A 20,274-nucleotide genomic window follows, 5' to 3' on the forward strand; every position below is an offset into this window, starting at 1 on the left:
TTTCTTTTTGTGAATGTGGAGCAAATAAGAAAATGAGCCAATGCTCAGCACGGAAAGAATACGAACAAGCAAGAGCACCGCATCCGATGCTGGTAAGCACGACTTGACTGAGCTGGCACAGCCTGCTAGAGCAGCACAAGAAGCAACAGGTCCCAAGCTCAATGTGCCAACCACACGACTCTGCTCCCAAGCAGGAAAGGTACCTTTTTGGGTTCCACAGCTGCCTGGAGCAGCACACCAGCCTTGAGGGGACCCTCTCCTGCCCGGTACACAGCGCCCTTGACCACAAACGTGATGTTGCTCGACGGGTCATGCTGGTAGAAGAGCAGCAGGTCGCACCTGCACACCACACATGAGCTGCTGCCACACAGAGACTGCTGCAGAGGGCAAAGAAACACGGGGCTTCAACTTGAAGCCTCTAAGAGGCTGGCTGGTGCAGCCCCTGGCTGGGACTTGCATCATCTGAAGTTGCCATGGACTCGTAGTAGGCACAGTGAGCTTTAAAGAGGGACACTGAGGAGAACACCACCCAATTTTTGCTGTGAGTAAAAAAAATCAATTCTGGGGCTCTTTCTGTCTACGAAGATGTACATCCAGCAGCAAAACACGCATTTATTGCTAAAAATTGCATTTAGAAATGAAACATTCTCCCCCCCCCCTCCCATCACTAAATTCAAACTCATGACATCAAGACCAAAAGGATTCCGTGATCATCCTTAGGAAGTGAATGGCGGCGTGGCCTAGCTGTACAAATCCGAGCCCAAATAGAACTGCTTTGACATCTTTGCAAGTTGCTTGAAAAAATGGCTGGCGATGCCGGCACCAGTATTTCATTTTTCTAGCTTACAAAAGCACTGTTTTCAATGAGGGTAACCTCTTTACGATTAGAATGTGGTATTCTATCAACACAGGCCAACTTCGAATTTGTCCTCCATGTCCCCTTAAGTCGATGGTGCATTGATGCCCAGATGTTCCAATGCTTCAAGTGTGCAGCCATTGTTTCAGCTCTCCCATCCTCTAGTCTTGGGAACTGCCAATTAGTGGGGCCCTCCGAAAAGGACCATGCAAAATCATACAGCGCCAAGATTAGAAATTTCCAATAATCTGCGATTTACACGCAATTCGCATTACACTTTTACAGTTAAAGGTGCACTGAAGAGGAATCTGAACTCGTCTTTTTGCCGCGGGAACTCGATCTACACGTTCCTAGCATTCTTAGAAACTGCGACTTATTGCCCGGTGTGGCCGATTTCCCTAATTAAATCGCATTAACGTCCGGCTCCCGCCTTTATTTTTTGAATTCTGCCTCGTACGGTGGGCGGAGTCGACCAACGCGTGGAGTGCCTTTCAGCCAGTCCCGTGGAGGCTTGCCGCTCTGCCATCGGCGGAGTAATACGTAGTAGTCCGTAGAAGCAAATAGTCCGCGCGTATTTTTATTTCCGCGGGCTTATTTTGCGGCTATATTATCTGCAAATGAAACTATTTATTCACGGAAACCTAAAAACAAAATGAAGCGAAAGCAAAGCCTCCACGGAGCTGGCTGAAAGGCACTCCCCGCGTCGGTCGACTCCGCCCATCGTACGAGGCAGAATTAAAAAAAAAAAGGCGGGAGCCGGACGTTAATTCGATTTAATTAGGGAAATCGGCCACACAGGGCAATAAATCGAAGTTTCTAAGAATGCTCGGAACGTGTAGATTGAGTTCCCACGGCAAAAAGACGAGTTCAGATTCCTCTTCAGTGCACCTTTAAGGCACTCAAGTTTTCGAAATTCCTAAGTGATGAACAGCAGTTTCTCCAAAAGCCATCCTGTCACTGTTTATTTCTGACAACTGCCACATCGCAAACTTTGCTCTGGCCATGCATTTCTTGCAGTGCATCACTAAGTGAGTGCTCAGTGCTTCTTTCAGTGACTCTGTGTGGTGCGTGTGACTGTTGGTGCCATTTTCTGCTTGCCCTTTGTGTCACTTCCCACAAGACAGATAATGTCACCATGTGCCATTATGCACATGCACATGTTGTGCATTTTATATGGTGTACCACCTTGCTGAGTAACAACTCACACCAGCAAAATCAAAATACAAAAAATGTGCTCAAGGGATGGTTTGTGAAATTCTCCTTTTTTTTGTCGCAAACCAAACACACAACAAAGAGATGCATCTATGATAGTACACGACAACCCATTATGTTGTTGAAATGCCACACAGACATCCAGTAATGCTCTGCAAGAAATGACCATGCAATGTCCCTTTACACCAACAATGAAAGGCAAACCAGAGACAAGCATGATTTGATCAACACTGACTGGCATTTTCAGAAATGACGGGCAGCAGGTCCCAACAACAGTCAATTAAAGCATGTACGTAGATATGTAAAAAGCGATACACTTGTCATCATGACTCAACGAATTACAGTAGAATCTCTATAATACGGATTACAGGGTTGCAAAAAAAAAAAACTCGTACCATCCGAAATACCATATAATCCAAAACGAATGAAATCTGTATGCAGAAGTATAAGAAATGCATCCACACAGATCTGTTTGCAGCTTACAGGGTTCAATAACAGCTGCGCAGACATAGCTCACTACTCGCAATGCGCACCGCCGCTCATTGCTTCCTGTGTGTACTAGAGCACTGCACAGGCCTCAATCTGAGGCCCAAGCCCGGCCCGAGACCTGAAGCCCGAGCCCAGCCCAGGCCCGCGGCTTCAAGCCCGGGCCCGGCCCAGGCCCGCTAAATTATCGCTCTAGCTAGCCCGGCCCGGCCCGTGAATCCCGGAGTGAAGCCCAGCCCGGGCCCGGCCCAACCCGGCCCGTTTCACAGTAACGCTTGAGGTATACTGCTCACTCTAAGCAAGTAGACTGCTACTAGACAGATAAGAAACTGGCCGAAAAAGGTCCTGAAACGAGAGTTTGGCTTGCAGAAAGTTTGTTCTTTTTAACCAGAAGGAAGTGATTAAGAGTAGTGCTCTCCAGGCCCTTCTTTAGGACAGTGATCTCGTGTAGGTGCGCAAAGATAAACTCGGTAGTTCCGAGAGCCAAATAAAAAGGCTTCCAGAATGCATTTCTAATAGTGTATAGGTATGTTTTGGGATGACGAACGATCAATGGCCAATTAGGACCGGTTAAATTTTACTCTTGCTGGTGGAGCAGAATTAAGATAACGTGCAAACCACGTGATAACTTACAGGGCAAAACACTTGTCATGCCAACCAGGCTGAAGAAGTGAGGAGGGATAGATGTGGTTATGAGATGATATTTACAAACTCTCGCGAGCTTTTGTGGCTATTTCATTTACGAGACGTTCCGGTCAGCTGATCAAAAAGAAAAGCAAACGCGCTTTACTTTGTGAATTTTGTCGCATGAGGCACTGAAGGCTCTGGATCATTTCGACCACCTGGGTTTCTTCAACGAGCAATGATAGTACATGGCTGTCATGCTTGCTTCCTAAATAGAAATGCGGCCGCCGAGGCTAGGAGGAAACTCTGGTTCCCCGGCTCAGTAATCAAGCGCCTTGACTTCCGCGGCGTGGAAATAAGGAAATAAATAAGTCAATGCATAAAGCTTAGTTTTTTTCTCAGCGTGTACCATAACCCATAGCTCATCCGTGTCGCTGCTCTAATGCCGCAGTTGTGTCGAGCAACGCCAGGCTCGGGTCCGCAGCTTTAAGCCCGAGCCCGGCCCAGGCCCGCAACTTCAGGCCCGGGCCCGGCCCAGGCCCGGCAAAACAGATCATGTCCCGGCCCGGCCCGCGGGCCGGCCCGCCGGGCCGGGCCCGGGCTTTTGGGCCGGCCCGAGCCCGTGCAGTGCACTAGTGTGTACAGCACGACTAACGATAGCTAAGTCAGCAATGTGTGGGCCGCACGCAACCGCTCACTGTCTGCAATGAGTACCCCGCAACTAGCGGTGATACCAAGGGTGCGGTCACGTCTCGTGCATTAGGAATATCGGAAATTCTGCGCACTGCACACAATGAACTCTGGCCGGGAAATTTCAGGAATTCGTACCATCATGAAATTCGTATAAACTGCATTCGTATCATCGAGATTCTGCTGTACCAGTCTGGAAACCCAGGTCAGGGATAGGAGACTACAGTTAGTTTCGGTTTCGACCATTTCAGTGCACCTGGAGACTGGGGAAGAACTCGTTTAAACAGGAATAATTCTTGCAACACACACAGCGCGAGAGGCTGCGGCGACGGCCAAACTGTAAAAGGCATCAAATACCACTGGATGCCATGGCCATGACAATGATACAACGCTTCAGTTGGCTTTCCTCCAGCCACTAAGGGAGGAAGTAACGCTGACGTCTGGACTGGCTGGTCAATGATATGTATACATTTCCTACCCCTTCCCAGGTCACAATTTCTAACATGTTAAAAAATAACAGTAACAAAGCTCAGAAAAAACATTTCATCTATTGAACGAAGTTGATGAACTACAAAATAGAAGCGGCAAGAAAAAAGGACAGAAGCACAGGAAGAGCATGCAGAGGTTATCAGAGAGAATATGTTTAAGAAAAAACGAAACTGGGAGTAACAATGGTACAGAAAGATATCACGGTTAACACAGAAGAAAGGTAAACATCGCCTTGTAACCAGTGCCCTGGTAAATTCTTACTTTCGGCATTTCTTTCGGTGTTGCCTCTCGATTCCTTCTGACCTGCATGGACAGTAAGGACATGGGTATTAGCACGGCAGACACAAACTCTCCCAAAACAGTAGCGCACACACCACTTCAAGACAAACACTGGCAAAAGAGCCATTTCCCAATACGTCTACCACATCCAACACTGGCAAACTTGCTTGGTGGCTTTCCCGGACTCCCCTCGGATGCCCGCAGACAAGCCCTCAAAGCAGCCTCAAGTGAGCATACAACCCTTGCAAAAATGCCACTGTGAGGAGCTGTGCCCAGACCCTGCACAGACAGCATGGGCCTACCAAACCAACGGCATGCACGACCTTCAGTGCTGCCCAGAATGCACTTATGGAGTGACAACCTCAATGCAAAAAGAACAGAAAAAAAATGTTGACAACTGGAGACAGCCATGTTTCTTCATGCAGCCAGATTCATTATTAGGCTCAAAGTAGCTGCATAGAAAGGGTTTCCACACGAGACCCAAGCAATTTAGAAAATATAATGCATGAAAAACTTGCAAAATGTTGCTTGCATGAAACCTTTCTTTCCTTGTGCAGATTGTGCACTACAGCACTAAAAATTTCCTATTACGTAACAAAAACCATTTGTAAATACATACAGAAAACACCTTCCTGCAATATTCTTGCTAAGTAGAGCTGAACCTATCTACTCTGTGTAAGCACTCCAATGATGACTTTTTTGTGGACGTCACGAAAGAACCATACCATTTTACATGAAAAAAGAAACAAGACATTCAGGCAAATAAACAGCCTAGACAAATTACCTAATATAGCACAAATGGAGAAGCAAATGATACAACAAACAATTCAGTATGGAAACACTAACAAACATATGGCATACTGCCAAGTACTTTGCCTGTTACCAGAATGATTCTGCCGAAAGGCAAAGCACTGGAAATGACGCATTGCGGTGAGTTTGCTGGCGTATGTGCCAGCACTATCATACTGCCATGAATCTTTGTAGTGTTTGTTTGTTCATTCTTCAAAGCTGCCGGCATGCCACTTTATCGCTTTGTTTGTGAAGCAAGACGCAACCAGATTTATCTCGATTGATCGCATCCAAGCGGAGCCAATTCTACGTTGTTCTAGAATGTTATCTCGAAAGTTGCTATCAGCTTCAGATTGAGCACGGCCAAGAACGGCGGGCGCTCTGTTCGACGACCACCGAGCACATTTGTTACTACACTGCCGCCGAGTGATGCATTTCTTTGCAGGCGCAAGCCAGCTCAAATAAAGAGTTTTGTTTGGAAGCCATTTTAATGTCTTCCTGCTCTCCGGACTACAGTCACCACAACGCGACACCTGGTGGAGGTGCTAACGGATGTCCCTGTCGCCTTCACTCCCTGGGAGCCACCAAAGCAGCTTGAACCGTCTCGAAGAAACAGATCACGAGAAAGCCGCAGAAGCCCAGCCAAATGAAGACTAAGTGCAAAGCAGCCATCGTCTCCAGAGGCGTTCACCTGAATACAGACAACTTTTGGACTGCACGTGAGCAAAGAAGGACTCCTCCACGCCGACCGTCAGCCATGGCTACGACACCACACCCCATTACTTTGCACCAGCCCCGACAGCCACCCACGTTCAACAGTTCACCGAGCGAGGATCCTGAAGAATAGCTGGATAAGTTTGACCGTGTCACCGTCTTCTACAGCTCGGATGGCCGGACTAAAGTGAGCCACGTTTTCTTCGCCCTGGAAGGACCCACCAGAATTCGGTTCGAAAACCACGAAGCTTCTCTGGCGACGTGGGAATCATTCAAGCGGGAATTCCTGAACGCATTTACAAGCATCAACAGAAAAGAAAGAGCTCAGCTGCTTCTACAGTCACGCATCCAGCACTAGAACAAGACAATGACCGCATACGTAAAAGACATGAAACGCCTTTTTCGACGTGTCGATCCTGACATGGAGGAGAAGAAGGTGGAGCTTTTGATGCGTGGTGCTAAAGAGGCACTTTTCGTTGGTCTGACTCGCAGTCCACCGAAGACCATTGCTCAATTCACCAGCGAAGCAGCCGCCATTGAGAAAATTTTGGAAGCACGGGCCTGCCATTTCTCTTGAAAGTTCCAAGTAGCCTCAAGAACCCTCTGGGATGGCACAGCATTCAGAGGCAACCTGCGGGATGTCATTCGTGAAATTGTACGGGAACAGCTGCATTGCCTGTTACCATATTTCAACCAGCCTCAACTGACAAAGACAGACGTACCACTGAAATGGGAAGCGCCGCAAGTGGAAGCCTTCAAGAAACTTCAGCATCGTTTACAGTCCCCACCGATTCTCATGCACTTTGATGAAAATGCTGAGACTGAAGTTCATAACGATGCAAGCAGCGTGGGCCTAGGCACCATCCTTGTTCAGAAAACCGACGGACTGGAGAAAGTAATCGCATATGCTAGCCGTTCCCTGCCCAAGGCTGAGGCCAACTATTCGACAACTGAGAAGGAGTGCCTTGCCATTATCTGGGCTATGTCGAAATTCCGCCCCTACCTGTATGGACGACCGTTCAAGGTGGTTATCAATCACCACGCACTGTGCTGGATTGTCAGTTTGAAGGACCCCTCCGGCCACCTTGCTTGGTGGAGCCTGTGCCTCCGGGAGTTTGGTGTCACCGTTGTTTACAAGTTTGAAAGCAAGCACTCTGACACCGACTGCCTGGGACACATCAGCTCCAGCTCTTTTGCACAACAGCAACGCTCGGAACCCGACCTAAAATGCTTCATCAAGTACTTGGAAGACAAGGTTTCTTCACCCCCTGCCTCATTCAAGCGAGGATTGATCTCACTCTGTGTACAGAATGACGTCCTCGTGAAGAACTTTGCAGCGAACAAAACAGCCTACATCCTTGTTGTACCTGCAAGTCTGCGTGAAGAAGTTCTTCAGGCTTCACATGACAAGCCAACAGCTGGACATCTTGGGTTTTCTCGCACCCTCTGCCGCATTCAAGACAAGTATTACTGGCCCCGACTGTCTGCCGATGTCGCACATTGTATGAAAACCTGCGACAAAAGACCCCTCCGACCAGACCAGATAAACATGGACTTGCTTGGCCCTTTCCCGAAATCAACGTCTGGAAATAAGTGAATCGTCATAGCGACCGACTACCTGACCCGCTACGCCAAGGCAAAAGCCCCACCAAATGAAACAGCAGCAGAAGTCACCAAGTTTTTCGTGGAGTGCATTCTTCTGCGACACGGCGCACCCGATGTGCTCATCACGGACAGAGAAACAGCGTTCACAGCGAAACTGACACAAGCCATCCTCCATTACAGCCAAACCAGCCACCGGAGAACAACTGCATGGCATCCGCAGACCAACGGACTGACTGAGCGCCTGAACAAAACCATCGCTGACATGCTCGCCATGTATGTCGATGCCGAATACAAGGCTTGGGATGTCATCCTGCCTTACATAGTCTTCGCCTACAACACCATAGTGCAGGAGACCACCCAGATGAAGCCTTTTAGGCTCGTCCATGGCAGGGAGGCCACGGCCACGCTGGACGCCAAGCTGCCCAACGTTACTGAAGAAGATAATGTCAACGTCACCGCCTACCTTAAACGCGCATTAGAGGCCTGAAGACTTGCTCGATTACAGATCAGAGACCAGCAGCGGACAAACACCAGATGTTACAACCTACAACTTAAAACTGCGCGCAGGTTCACGTTATGTACTACCAGCTGGAAAAGTAAACAGATCATTCAAGGGCCAGAAGCCAGAACTGCAACGTCTGCTGGCACCATTGCACCAAAACTGCATTGGAGGCATGCGTTTCCTTGCAGTGCTCATGCAGTTTTCGTAAGCATCCACCCGAAACCCTCAGATAGTACGGGATTTTGTGCAGAGCACTGCACTGGCAGTCGCTGCACCACGCTTTTTGGCTCAGCAGTGTGACGAGTGGCGCAGGGACCGCGTCACTCTCTTAAGTGGTCTTGTCTGCCACAGTCAATCATCCCTCAAGTATCTTTGGCTGCCCATGCCCTTTGGTGGTGGCCCCTGCTACTGGCAATGGATACATTATAAATAAACTGGACAAAGAAACGGCTCTCTATATCAGAACCAAAAAAAGTGAAACAGTGCTTGTTTTTTAAATCACTTGCATCCTGTTAGTTTGGTTCAAGCAGTTTTAAGGCGTGAATAATTTACTTCTTTAATACAGATCAAATAAATACAGACTCAACAAATTACATCGTACAGGATATCCTCACGGAGTAAACATTCGATTTCTGGCATGACCTTTCTTCATACTAACTGATATTTCGATATTATCAACTGATATTCTTTGGATCCTTAATTTTTTTATGTGAATCAACATTCATGATAAGCTTGCTTTTTCAACCATTCAGCAAACCACCTCTCAATGTCGGTACTTTCGTAAATTAAAGCTTTATCCCGAACTAGGTTACAGAGCAGTCAATGTTCTAAAGGCTTCAGCGACAGAAGCAAAGCCACGACAGTCTAGATCAGGCACACAGCTGGGTTCCCTGCCACACATCCAACCTATGCGGCCGTGCTGAAGCCAGTGTCAACAAAACAAAATCAGGACAAGAACCAGTGCTCACGGTCTCCATCACTCTTCATGACGGCATGACAAATGAAACACAACGTGAGGAACCAATGTGGTGCCTCATGCCAGACTGCCCATAATTGAGCAATGTTGAGCACAGGCGGCAGGAATGAAGAGGATGCGGCCCCAAATATGCCACCGTGCATGTCTACAGTAGTATCCATACACCAGGTATTGTGCTAGCACATGCCACAGCTCTGCCACTGTGCAGCTGCCACATGGCCCATTTCCTTCTGCGGTCGATACTGAATACATCCTCGACCCCATACCTGCCCACCATGATAGCATTTTTTAACTGAGCAGGGGTGGAAGCAGGCTCCAGCTTTTTGGAGCAGGCACGGGAGCAGCAAAAGTCTTATTTTGGAGCAGCTTGGGAGCAGCAAAAATCCAACTTTGGAGCAGGTTTGGAGCAATTTGTAACCTATTTCAGAGCACTTTTTCAGCAGGCTGGCGACATTTAAATGCGACTGAGAGCCATTTGTTTCCAACTAGTCCAAAAACCGCATAAATATTGATCACGGATCCCACAAGCCAGAATAAATTAAAAGGACTGCAATTGTTCTAAAGATATTTGCTAGGGTACATGAAAAAAAATAGACATGTGGCAGCTACTACAAAGAGTAGTTGCAGTACATTAGCTGTTATTAATTTCAGTTCAGAAAAAAAAAAAGAAAACAATAACATAATGTGGACAGTTTTATTGGTATTAAACAAACCCAGAGCACTTCACTGAAAGAAAATTATATTCGCATGCCGTTAACCCGGCCCACTCGCGCTGGCAGTTGCTTTCCAGGACAAGGTGTCCGGAATCCTAAACAGCCGAACCGCTGGCGGTTCGGTTTGCCGCTAGTCAGCCAGGCCTATCGCGAGGACGACGTTTTAGCGCCGTTTATCTCCATTGGTTCCTGACTGCTGGATCTGTGATTGTATCTTTGCGCGCTCAGCTGCGCACTCGGCGTCCATCCCGCGGGGATGGAAGTTGCGTCGACCTGTATATGGATTTTTTTTTTTTGACCAGCTAGGGGTGCGAGTGGGGGGTCGACGTATGCACAACAATGTAGGGCATATATGCGCGTTATGACCTTTATGGAGTTTTGAAGCAAAAAACCTCACTAGGCTAGTCAACACCGGGTCTGGCGTGCGCCGCGATTAATTTTAGCCACATCTGCACGTGCATGAGTTCGCGGCATCACATCACTGGAGAGGCGCACGTGGTCGGCGGAGCCGCTGCCGAGAGCGGCTCTGCTGGTCGACCTTCGCTGTCATTCGCGCGCTCTGCGTGTGTTTACCGAATGCACCGGTGCGCTCTCGGCTTCCTCGTATGACACTCACCGAAGCTTTTCCTGATATCCAGGCTTAACCTAAGCTACGCCATAGCCATTTTTTTTTAGGACGTGTTTGCAAAATCTCCGCATCTCTTTTTGGAGCCCTAAATTACTGAAAAAAGTGCACAAATTATGTGAGTGAACCTGGTATCCCGTTGTCCGCAAAATAAATAAAGCTTGCTATGTGAGGGCAGTTCACTATACCGGCCGCACTCAAGTATATTACCAGATTATAGTTAAAAGTACTCATGCTTGTACAGTACAAGCCTTTCGTGACAGCCACGCCGACCACTACGAGCAGGGACCACACCACGAGTGAACCCAACTGCTGATGCGAATGCGGTTGCGTCCGTTTCGTAGCGAGCGCCTAGTGTTGCCCAGCCGGCAATAACACTCGGCTAAATTTGGCTCTGTATACTTGCAATGGTCACAAATTGCCATTTAGGCACAGCTTGGCGCAGGAGATCAAATTGGCACAGCATGGCGCAATCGGCGCAGCACTTCCACCCCTGACTGAGAGCAACAGTGCAGCTTCCATTTGTGGGCCATACATTGATGGGGAGTCACAGCAATAGAATTTTAGTCCACATTGAAATGGGAAAATACGGTGGGATCAAAATTTGCTTTTGTTCTGCACCAGCAGTGGCCTCACGTTTCTGGTAAACTTCCCAAGGTCGTCCCTCCATCCGAATCTCAGCTGCCCACAGCTAGTGTCTTCCTTCGCCAAGCATCTATCCTGTCACTATGCAGGTTGCCAGTTGTGCACAAGTCTTGACCACGTACACTTCCTCAGTTTCAGTTACAACATACATCCACAATTTGAAATATAGTGCATATTTTGAATAGGACTAGAACAGGCAGAGAGCTCTAAACATTTGCTACCATCACCAAAATACATATCTGGGAAAGCTTTCCATAGGTCTTGTTAGGTTAGGAGCTTACAGAGCCGGTAGCTCATATCCCCCTTCCACCGGGAGCGGCTGCAGTCATGACCATAGTGAACAATTCCGGCGCACTGCGCGCTTCGGGTGCTGTCCGTAGCCTTGGGGCCAAATGGGTAGTGATGCCTTGAATGGGACAGTCGCACAGTAGAGAAGGCAGCGCCAGGAAGTTTGCTCCCGGTCACAAAAGGCCAAGCACCATTTACCATTGAAAATGGATGAGCGCTTGATTGGGCTAATCATTGAAGTCAGCACCTTCTTTAATGCCCCGGCTGTACAACAGCTGAGTCAATACAACAGCAAACTCGATGGGTTGTACACTTTGTGTGCTCTGCACGTTCCCGGAGGTATGGCCCTGGGCCCCACCCACCCGCATGTAAAGTCTTTGCCAAAAGTAACCAGGCTGCACAGTTTGCTTCTCAGTCATATATTGAAACTATTACGCCAGCTCTCAAGCTCTGAATCTTTGTATGATAAGAAGAACCCCTGTCCTCACCTTCAAAGACGTTTTTGATCTTTAGGGAAGCCGTGAGGGCTCTACTGTACAAATCATGCAGCCTGGTTACTTTTGCCAAAGACTGTACCTTGCCATTGCAGTTATTGGCTGAAACTGGGCAAGAGCAAAAATATTAAAGCTCCACCCGAATACCAAAGGTTTGCAAAGGAGCTGTAGACAAAGAAGTAGGAAGAGCACGTCGAGTCTCGGTCTCGGCCGCCTTTAAGCCACCTTTTCTTGAACTGCCTTGCATCTCGTCCTTAATAAACTAGTTTTGTCGGTTGAAAAGTTGGAGTGACTGCCCCAACTGGCAATGTTTTGCTGGACGAGCTTGGAACAAGAAATGAAGTGCTCTTCGCACCACTAACTGCCATGTACAACCACTGGTCAACGTGCCCTCGTTATTCGTCGATTGTGGCAAGCATCCAGCAAGCCCAAACTGGCCACCCTTCGAAAGTTAACAGATCTGTACTGCGTTTCATACATAGCCGTCAATGTTGCCAAAGCTACCGCACCCGTTCGCGCAGGCCAAGTCCGCACCCAAAAAAGTAGTTTGCCATACAACCAAAGTGAGCAAAGGTGTATTTGGTAGTAACAAATCTCAAGTAACGCGACTAGTAACCTCGTGCACCATTTACCTCTTGCCACATTTTCAGCCTGAGATTCATCGAGACTTTGAGAAGCAAGAATGACACGTCACGGTATGATAAGCGGCTGGTAGGGCAAACTGCTCTGGCTCCATACACGCCTAAAAAGTAGTTCGCACTCAGTGAAAACTATAGCCGGAGGGCGTGAACATTGAGTGCTTCACAACTCAGACTGTGATTCCCAATCCAAGCACTTCCACTTCATGCCACATTTTGTTTTTATTCAAACAATCACAAAGACTCAAAGAAGAATGAATGATATGTGGCAGAGTAATATGGTTTTGGGGGCACACTACTCCTGCAGCACTGACTGCTATATATGAAAGAGAGTATAGTTGGACCTAAAATTCTCACGCAAATCACATAGGTCTTGCATAATTCACAATATATTTCCTCTGCTCAAGGGTAAATCCACGAGAGGAACAGTGTAAGAAAGCATTCTATCACCTTTTGATGTGCACCACTTCATCGGGGCTGAAGGACAACTTGTGAGCGTGCTTGGCACCATCAATGACCCTGGCACCATCTCTTCGACGCAGTGGCAACTTCTCGATGGCACAATCTGAAGGGACAGATCCACACAAGGTGAGTAGGTGCATGGAAAACTAGTGCTACTAGGCATTACATGAAGCCCCAACAGATGGTGCTATCTGCACAAACGATCTACCACAGCTACAACGCGCCAGGCACACCATCACAGGGTCTCTGTATCCTCCTCGTCCATTCTGATGCGCTCCTTCAGCAGCAGACTTCCCAGCCGCGGTGACCACGTTTGGACAGAGGCAAAATGCATGACGCCCATGTACTGTGCGATGTCAGTGCATGTTAAAGAACCCCAGGTGGTCAAAATGTAGATAGTTTTTACGTGATATCACAGGCACCATCTTTGCGTGCAGCAGAGACCAGGCAGGAAACGGTCCTTTGTATCCTTGTAGTGGGGAGTGTGGCCTCCTCAACACTAGCGAACCCGCACCCCCAGCCTGAAGAACGAACAACACACTACCCACTGCCTGAGGACAAAGGATGTTCTCCTTTTCTTTCCAGTCTAGCCTCTGCTGCATTGCCATAAAAAGTACCCGGCTGGCGATAGCCATATTAAAAAAACATCCAGGCTTTCACTGCAGTTTTGGAACAAAGATCGCAGCTGCCATGACGTGGATGCAAACTACGTACAGGGTGTTCCACTCATAGAGTGAACACACGAGTGTGCAGCCACGCTGTTCAGAATGTCTGCGCATTTGTCACGGCCATGCACCGAAGCAAAATGGGGCACGCGCATTAGGACCTGGAGGTGGCAACTCATGCCGTCTGCAACTTCGCTTTGATGAGTGGCCAGGACAGAAGCACGGGCATTCCCAAGAGAGCGGCCACACACTCGCGTGTTCACGCTAAGAGTGGATCACCCTGTATATCCAGAGACCTCCACTATGGCACCTCTTTCCTCTTTTGCTCCCTCTTCCCTCAAGGCACAGCTGAGGTGTCCACCAAGTTATTGCACCTCTCCTATCATGACCATTGAGCCGGCACTACAGAAACTCGGTTAATCCCCTGTTAACGTCAGTATGCTGTCTTCACTGCCCTTAATATATACCATAACAAGACAGTGTCACAAGTGTAGTTATGTCAGTGAATAAACAAGAGGCAAAACTCCACCACTGCTGACGTTGCACCCCACTGTCAGTGCTGCCAAATGATGGTAAACCTTCAAGCAAAGTTATGCCGTAGATGAAAGGAACCAACACAGCCAAAGCACCACCCAACCAGCAAGTAACACTTCCGGCTATTAACGGCTCAACGCCTCTAGACAGCTGCAACACACTGGACTTCAGGAAACAATCCCCAGCAAAATCACAGTAAGTCTGCTGGCTGTGGCTGATCACGATTGTACATATGTGATCATCCTACTTGACATACATTTCCTCCCACAGCACAAGAAACCACAATCACAATATATCTTCTAACCTCACATGCAACAGCAAGACAAAAAAGTTCCGACAATTTACCCACAGATATCAGGTTAAAGGTATGTGGGTTCAGAACCAAGTGAAACAGCACGGCCTGTGCCCACTGCTCTGACTCTGGGAATATGGCACCCAGCTGCTGGGCCATAAGTTGCAGAACAAAATCTCAGCCATGGTGGCCACATGTCGATGGAGGCAAAATGCCAGAACGTCTATGTGCTGTGCACTACCAGTGCACATTAACTAACTTCTAGGAGGCCACAATCATTCCTCAGACCCACTATGATATCCCTCATGGCCCATTAGAGCTTTGCAACGTTAACCGCACATACCATAACTAAAGAACTGTGATCAGTTCAACAGCAGCATTTACGACAGAAGTTTGGTTTGGTTTGGTTTATTGGGGTTTAACGTCCCAAAGCGACTAAGGCTATGAGAGACGCCGTAGTGGAGGGCTCCAGAAATTTCGACCACCTGGGGTTCTTTTACGTGCACTGTGCGATGTCAGTGCACCTAAAAGAACCCAAGGTGGTCGAAATTTCTACAGTAGTACATGGGGACATCTTAAAGCTCAATGATTGAACCCTTGAGAAAGTTGTCATGTGTCTCGCTCAAGAGGCTACAAAAGTTGAAATGCAAACATTTAAAGAAGGAACAGCTGCAAGCCATAGCGACGTGCATACCATGAAGAAACACATCCAACATCCAACTTTTCAACAGTAGCCCAAATAACTGGGCAAACTATCGCCATCACAAGCTGGACTATGTACAGTCTTTGTCAAAAGTTACCAGGCTTCTTCTCAGTTGTATATTAAAGCTATTATGACAGCCCTCAAGCTCATCTCTGTATGGTAAGAAGAACCCCTGTTATTACCTTCAAAGAACTTTTCGATCCTTAGGGAAGCCGTGCGGGCTCTGTTATACGAATGAGAAGAAAACCATGGAGCCTGATTACTTTTGACAAAGACTGTACATTACATGATGAACATCTCTTAATTTCCTCCTGTCCTGCACCAAACAAAGCCACCATGTCCCAGCAGACTTTCTGATAAGGTCCATCTACCTACAGAAATACAGTGCCAGAAAGCAAGTACAAAAGATCAGCCTACCCAGCTTGGAAGCAACTTTATGGCAAGTGCAGAAAAGGAAAATCCCTTTGCAGCAGTTTTCGAAAGCCACAAGGTAATGGCTGGCTTGGATGTTGCTTAGGATGACAAGGACATTTTGGCAGTCAGCAGTAAAAATCCAAGGTGAGCCTCCACACTCTTCGAAGTGAACAGAAAGGAAAAAGTTCTAGGTAGGCAGTGGTGCAGCTGCTAATTTCACTGGACGAGGAGTACTATAAGAGCGGAAGCACTACTCCAGACGTATTCACACTGAGCAAGAATCTTGTCTTGTGCTATGAACAAACCCGAGCTTACCCAAGCTACTCGGGTAAGTTCAGAGGTGCGTCACGTAAGCTGCAGCCAATGGGAGGAAGGCATCGCGCCACCTAGGTCACGTAACCTTGCAGCATCGTCACAACCTGCCCTGGCAGGTGGCAGTTAAATTAATGATCGGTCGTGAGAGATTGCTCAGGAAGAGCAACATGGGTCACACAATCCCTACCAGTGGCTGCGATAGAAAAAGCCACCTTAACTCATTAAAGATATTGCATCATACCCTTAAAGCGAAGCTTAAGTGTCCCTTCCAATTGAAGAATGAACACATGCTTTCACACGTCTGCTCGGTTTAACTACGTTAAACTCCCTACCACCTTTTTCCAATCTTTTTAGGGACACCTCAAACTAATGACCATTACTGCCACCACAGCCAGCCACATCAATCCACAGCAGTTGTGAGTTAAACATCGCAAACATGGAATGGAAGCAAAGCTTGCTCCAAAAGCAAGGCCCGACTCAATGTGACAACTCCCGATGGAAACATGTCCTCAAATTGGTAGTTTCCAGACATGAGTTTTCTCTTCCCATCATATGAAGAACAGCTGAGAAGATTGGTCAAACGGCAATGCACTACAGCCTCATGGCTAGTAGCAATAGTATGCCACCAGATTTACTCAGTGGAGAAGTACCCAGACTGTTTTGAAAAATCATTAGGAACACTACCAGCAAAAATAAACTGGATGAACACGCTAGAGGTGATCCCAAAGGCTATAACAAGTTGCAGAGTGCCTGTTAGCACAGAGGCCCGAATAGAAAGAAGCCCAGTAAACATGGAGCAATGTGGTATCACAAGAAGTGCCATGGACCCAATGCAGAGAGTAAGTTGGGTGGCTCAAATACGGGAGCATCCACCAAGTGCAGCCATATGGCTAGAAAGGAAAACCCTACACCTTTACAGCTTTTGGTGAAAGCTGTACTTGGGTGAATCCAAGTCATTCACATCAAATGTGCCATTTTTCAGCACAAGGGAAAGAACTTTACTAGGCCAATCGACTACCACGGCAGCCTTTGAGAACTGAACCAAGTGAAGTCTACAGCCTTAAGCCCGAACGCCCACTGCATCATACAAGCTACAAAGCTACAGAGTTCCTTAAGGCGTTGATTAGCAATGATCGATCACAATTGACATGCGAGGAGTTTAACTCTCACGAACAGCTGGAACTTTGAACACAAAATATTGAGCTTTGGATATCAATATTCAAATGGGATGGCTGAATCAGCAGTAAAGACTACAAAGATGCTAATAAAGAAAGCAAAAGACAGTGAATCAGACCCACAACTAGCGTTTCTCAGTGCCGGACTGGGTGTTGCTAAACTAAACTTTTTTTCCTACTTCCTGAAAAAAAAAAAAAACACCACTACAAACACTGATCAGCAGTCCAGCATCAATCCTCAGCTGCCAAACAAGAACAACCATACTGCAAAACTACTGCAAACAATAAACAGTAATTACAAGAAATAAGAGAAAGACAAGTGCGCAGAAAATGCATTTTATCACGACAGACATGCCAAAGATTTACCAACCTTGAAAGAAGAGCAAAATGTGACTGCTGAAATAAGAACTAAAGCCTTATTTCAACAGTCATATTTGATGCACAATATGTCTCAATGAAGCCATAAACAAGCGAGCTGATGACAGACTGTACAAGGTCAAAGGAACTACATTTTAGACTAAGACTCATGGAATGTAAGAATGTCAAAGCTAGAGCAAACAGAGCATGTAGTGTAACTACCAAAACACAAACAATCCACTAGTGCTCCAATGTTACATGTGCACCACCACTACCACAATGTGCCAGGCACACATATGTGCATGAAGCAGACGATGGCTCCAGTTTTGCTGGCGAACTCCAACTTCTCCTGTCTGACTAAACTAATCACAAACACATAGCCCAGAAAAACTAAAACCAGCCAATCCCAAGTTGGAACAAGCCGAGTGTCTGCACTGACCACAATATATATGTCATAATGAAATGCTAAGCATGGTTGTTTTACTATTCGCCAAGGCACCTCCAAAGCACCACGTAAAGCACAAGAACTGCACTACATATTATGAATGACTGTACAAAATGCAAAGTTATAAATACGCATTGTGAATGCAACAGGAAAATATGCCCGTCTTGAAAGGCTACGCTTCTCTTGCTGTATTCTCCACACACTGCTCATGCCCAAAAACGACTAAATACTCTGACAAAATGAGAAATTAATGTCAAAACAATACATTATAGAATAAGAAACGTCACAACAGATGGCTAACCAAATTCTTAAATTACATGCACAGTAAATTACTGAAGACTGCTTTTAGCGAAATTAATTAGTTCGCTAAATTTCAATTACACACAGCATCACAGCCGTCATCTATCTGCTTTAAAACATAAGCATGCGTAGAGAAAGAGATGTAAACAAGCAGCATACAGAATTCCATGCCTAGAGATTTATGCTGAGCAAAACCCGAACGAACCTCACTCACCAAGTAGTAAGTGAGGCAAACGCTACACAGCAATTAAAAGCTCTGTGAAGCCAGTGTTATAGGCAATATTCATCATTCAACTAGTGTATCAGCAGCCTTTCTGAGATGAAAACTGAAATGTTTTCATGGCGAATTGGGAGCAGTTCATTTTGAAATGAAACAGCACATGAACAAAGAGGTCAAAAGACAGACAAAAAAAGCACGATGCCTGTCTTCTGTACAGGTGCAGTCAAAAGTAAATGGAAGGCGCGACAGCGTGGCAAACCATGCCGCAGCGCTTTCTAACGCCGGATCTGGAAACTGCTTAGCTCGGTCGCCAGGAAGCCGCGCGCGCTATCAGCAGACCCTTGTATCGAGCGTACGGCCATCACTTTCAGCGGCTCGAACGGATGCTTGTTGCTTTTCAAATGTGACACCACGGATTTCACGGGCGCTGCCAGCGATTAGTTTGAACAGCTATTTGCGCCGTTTGAAAATAGTCCGCAGCTGGCCCGTGCTCCTTGTGGCGGCGAGCGGACGCTGCTATCATCGGCGTGTTTTGATTGCTCAGTGATGATCACGCATTTAGCGGCAGGCAGCGCCCGTGAAATCAGTGGTGTCAGATTTGAAAAGCAACACGCATCCGTTCGAGCCGCCGAAAGCGATGGCCGTACGCTCGAGACAAGGGTCTGCTGATAGCGCGCGCGGCTTCCTGGCGACCGAGCTAATCAGTTCCCAGAGCCGGCGTTAGAAAGCGCTGTGACATGGTTTGCCACGCTGTCGCGCCTTCCATTTACTTTTGACTGCACCTGTACATAGTTATCTTATAAGGCACAATGTGTGCTTAACTGGCACCTGCAAACATCAATTAATCTGAAGTCTTCGATTCCTCCGTTTCAATATCTGTTTTGACATTTAGGAAGGCAAATAATCAAACTTGGCAAATGTGTTGGTCAGAGAGCTGGCCGTCACAAACACGAAAAGCAGTGTGCACAATAAGAAGTGACGAGTGTTGTATCGTCGGCAAACACAAAAAAAACGTCAAGTGCACACTGTTAGACAACTAATAGATGAGCTCGAACAGCGCCTCCTCTATACTCGTTTCGGGTTGTTTAGCAATTGATTCGTGAAGCATATTCGTAGCAGAAGCTGAAACCATGGTGCTGTCATCAGCCCAACACCATGCTTTCACTTAACCCGGCAAGCACACCACCTACCAAGGTAACACCAAAGCAGTGAGTGGTGAGCCAGAGAGGCCAGCGTAGCAAGAATCGGCACCTAAACAGTAGCGCAGCTGTCGCTCGGGGCTGTTTTCGCAAAGAACCATTGGAACGTACCAAGGATCATAGCCATACTGCCGCAAATGCAGTAATACACGTTGAGTGGCTTCTCTTCATTATATTCCTCTTGGTCCTTCGTGTCGGAACATACGATGCTTCTTGACACTACCTTCGGCATGGTGAAACACTACGCGGAGAGCTTACAAGGCAGTTTCGTTACGATCACGTAATAATGTGCCTCAATCTCCATAGAACGGGACGCTTCGCCACAGCGCCGCCATTAGCATATAAAAACAGGGACGCCATGGAAGAAGGGGCCCGCACTTAATTGCGCAATCTTATATATAATAAATGTGCAATCTTTATATATTAAAAGAATTTAATAATAAAAAATATTTACAATATTACAAAACCGTAAAAAATTGTTAAAAAAAACACGAGTTGTCAGATGCATTCGGTAAGAACGGGAAGCGGGGAAAGCTGATGGCAACTTGAAATGTGCTGTGACGTCATG

The 20,274-nt window shown here is 47.1% G+C and overlaps 1 protein-coding gene across 1 annotated transcript in view; it reads right to left on the bottom strand.

Annotated features, from left to right (window-relative positions):
- Positions 1–20,065, bottom strand: part of LOC149357312 (STING ER exit protein) — a 37,824-nt gene extending 17,759 nt beyond the window's left edge. Inside the window, exons 1-4 of the mRNA XM_089584527.1 lie at positions 19,818–20,065; positions 13,076–13,190; positions 4,619–4,660; positions 204–339 (exon numbers count right to left, since the gene is read on the bottom strand). Coding sequence (XP_089440653.1) covers positions 204–339; positions 4,619–4,660; positions 13,076–13,190; positions 19,818–19,938 — 414 coding nt within the window. The 5' untranslated portion in view covers positions 19,939–20,065. The remainder of the gene's footprint in view (positions 1–203; positions 340–4,618; positions 4,661–13,075; positions 13,191–19,817) is intronic.
- Positions 20,066–20,274: the final 209 nt, after the last annotated feature.

This window comes from Amblyomma mixtum, chromosome 3 (genome assembly GCF_055824585.1).
Source record: "Amblyomma mixtum isolate Tamu chromosome 3, ASM5582458v1, whole genome shotgun sequence".
In the NCBI taxonomy this organism is placed as follows: domain Eukaryota; kingdom Metazoa; phylum Arthropoda; class Arachnida; order Ixodida; family Ixodidae; genus Amblyomma; species Amblyomma mixtum.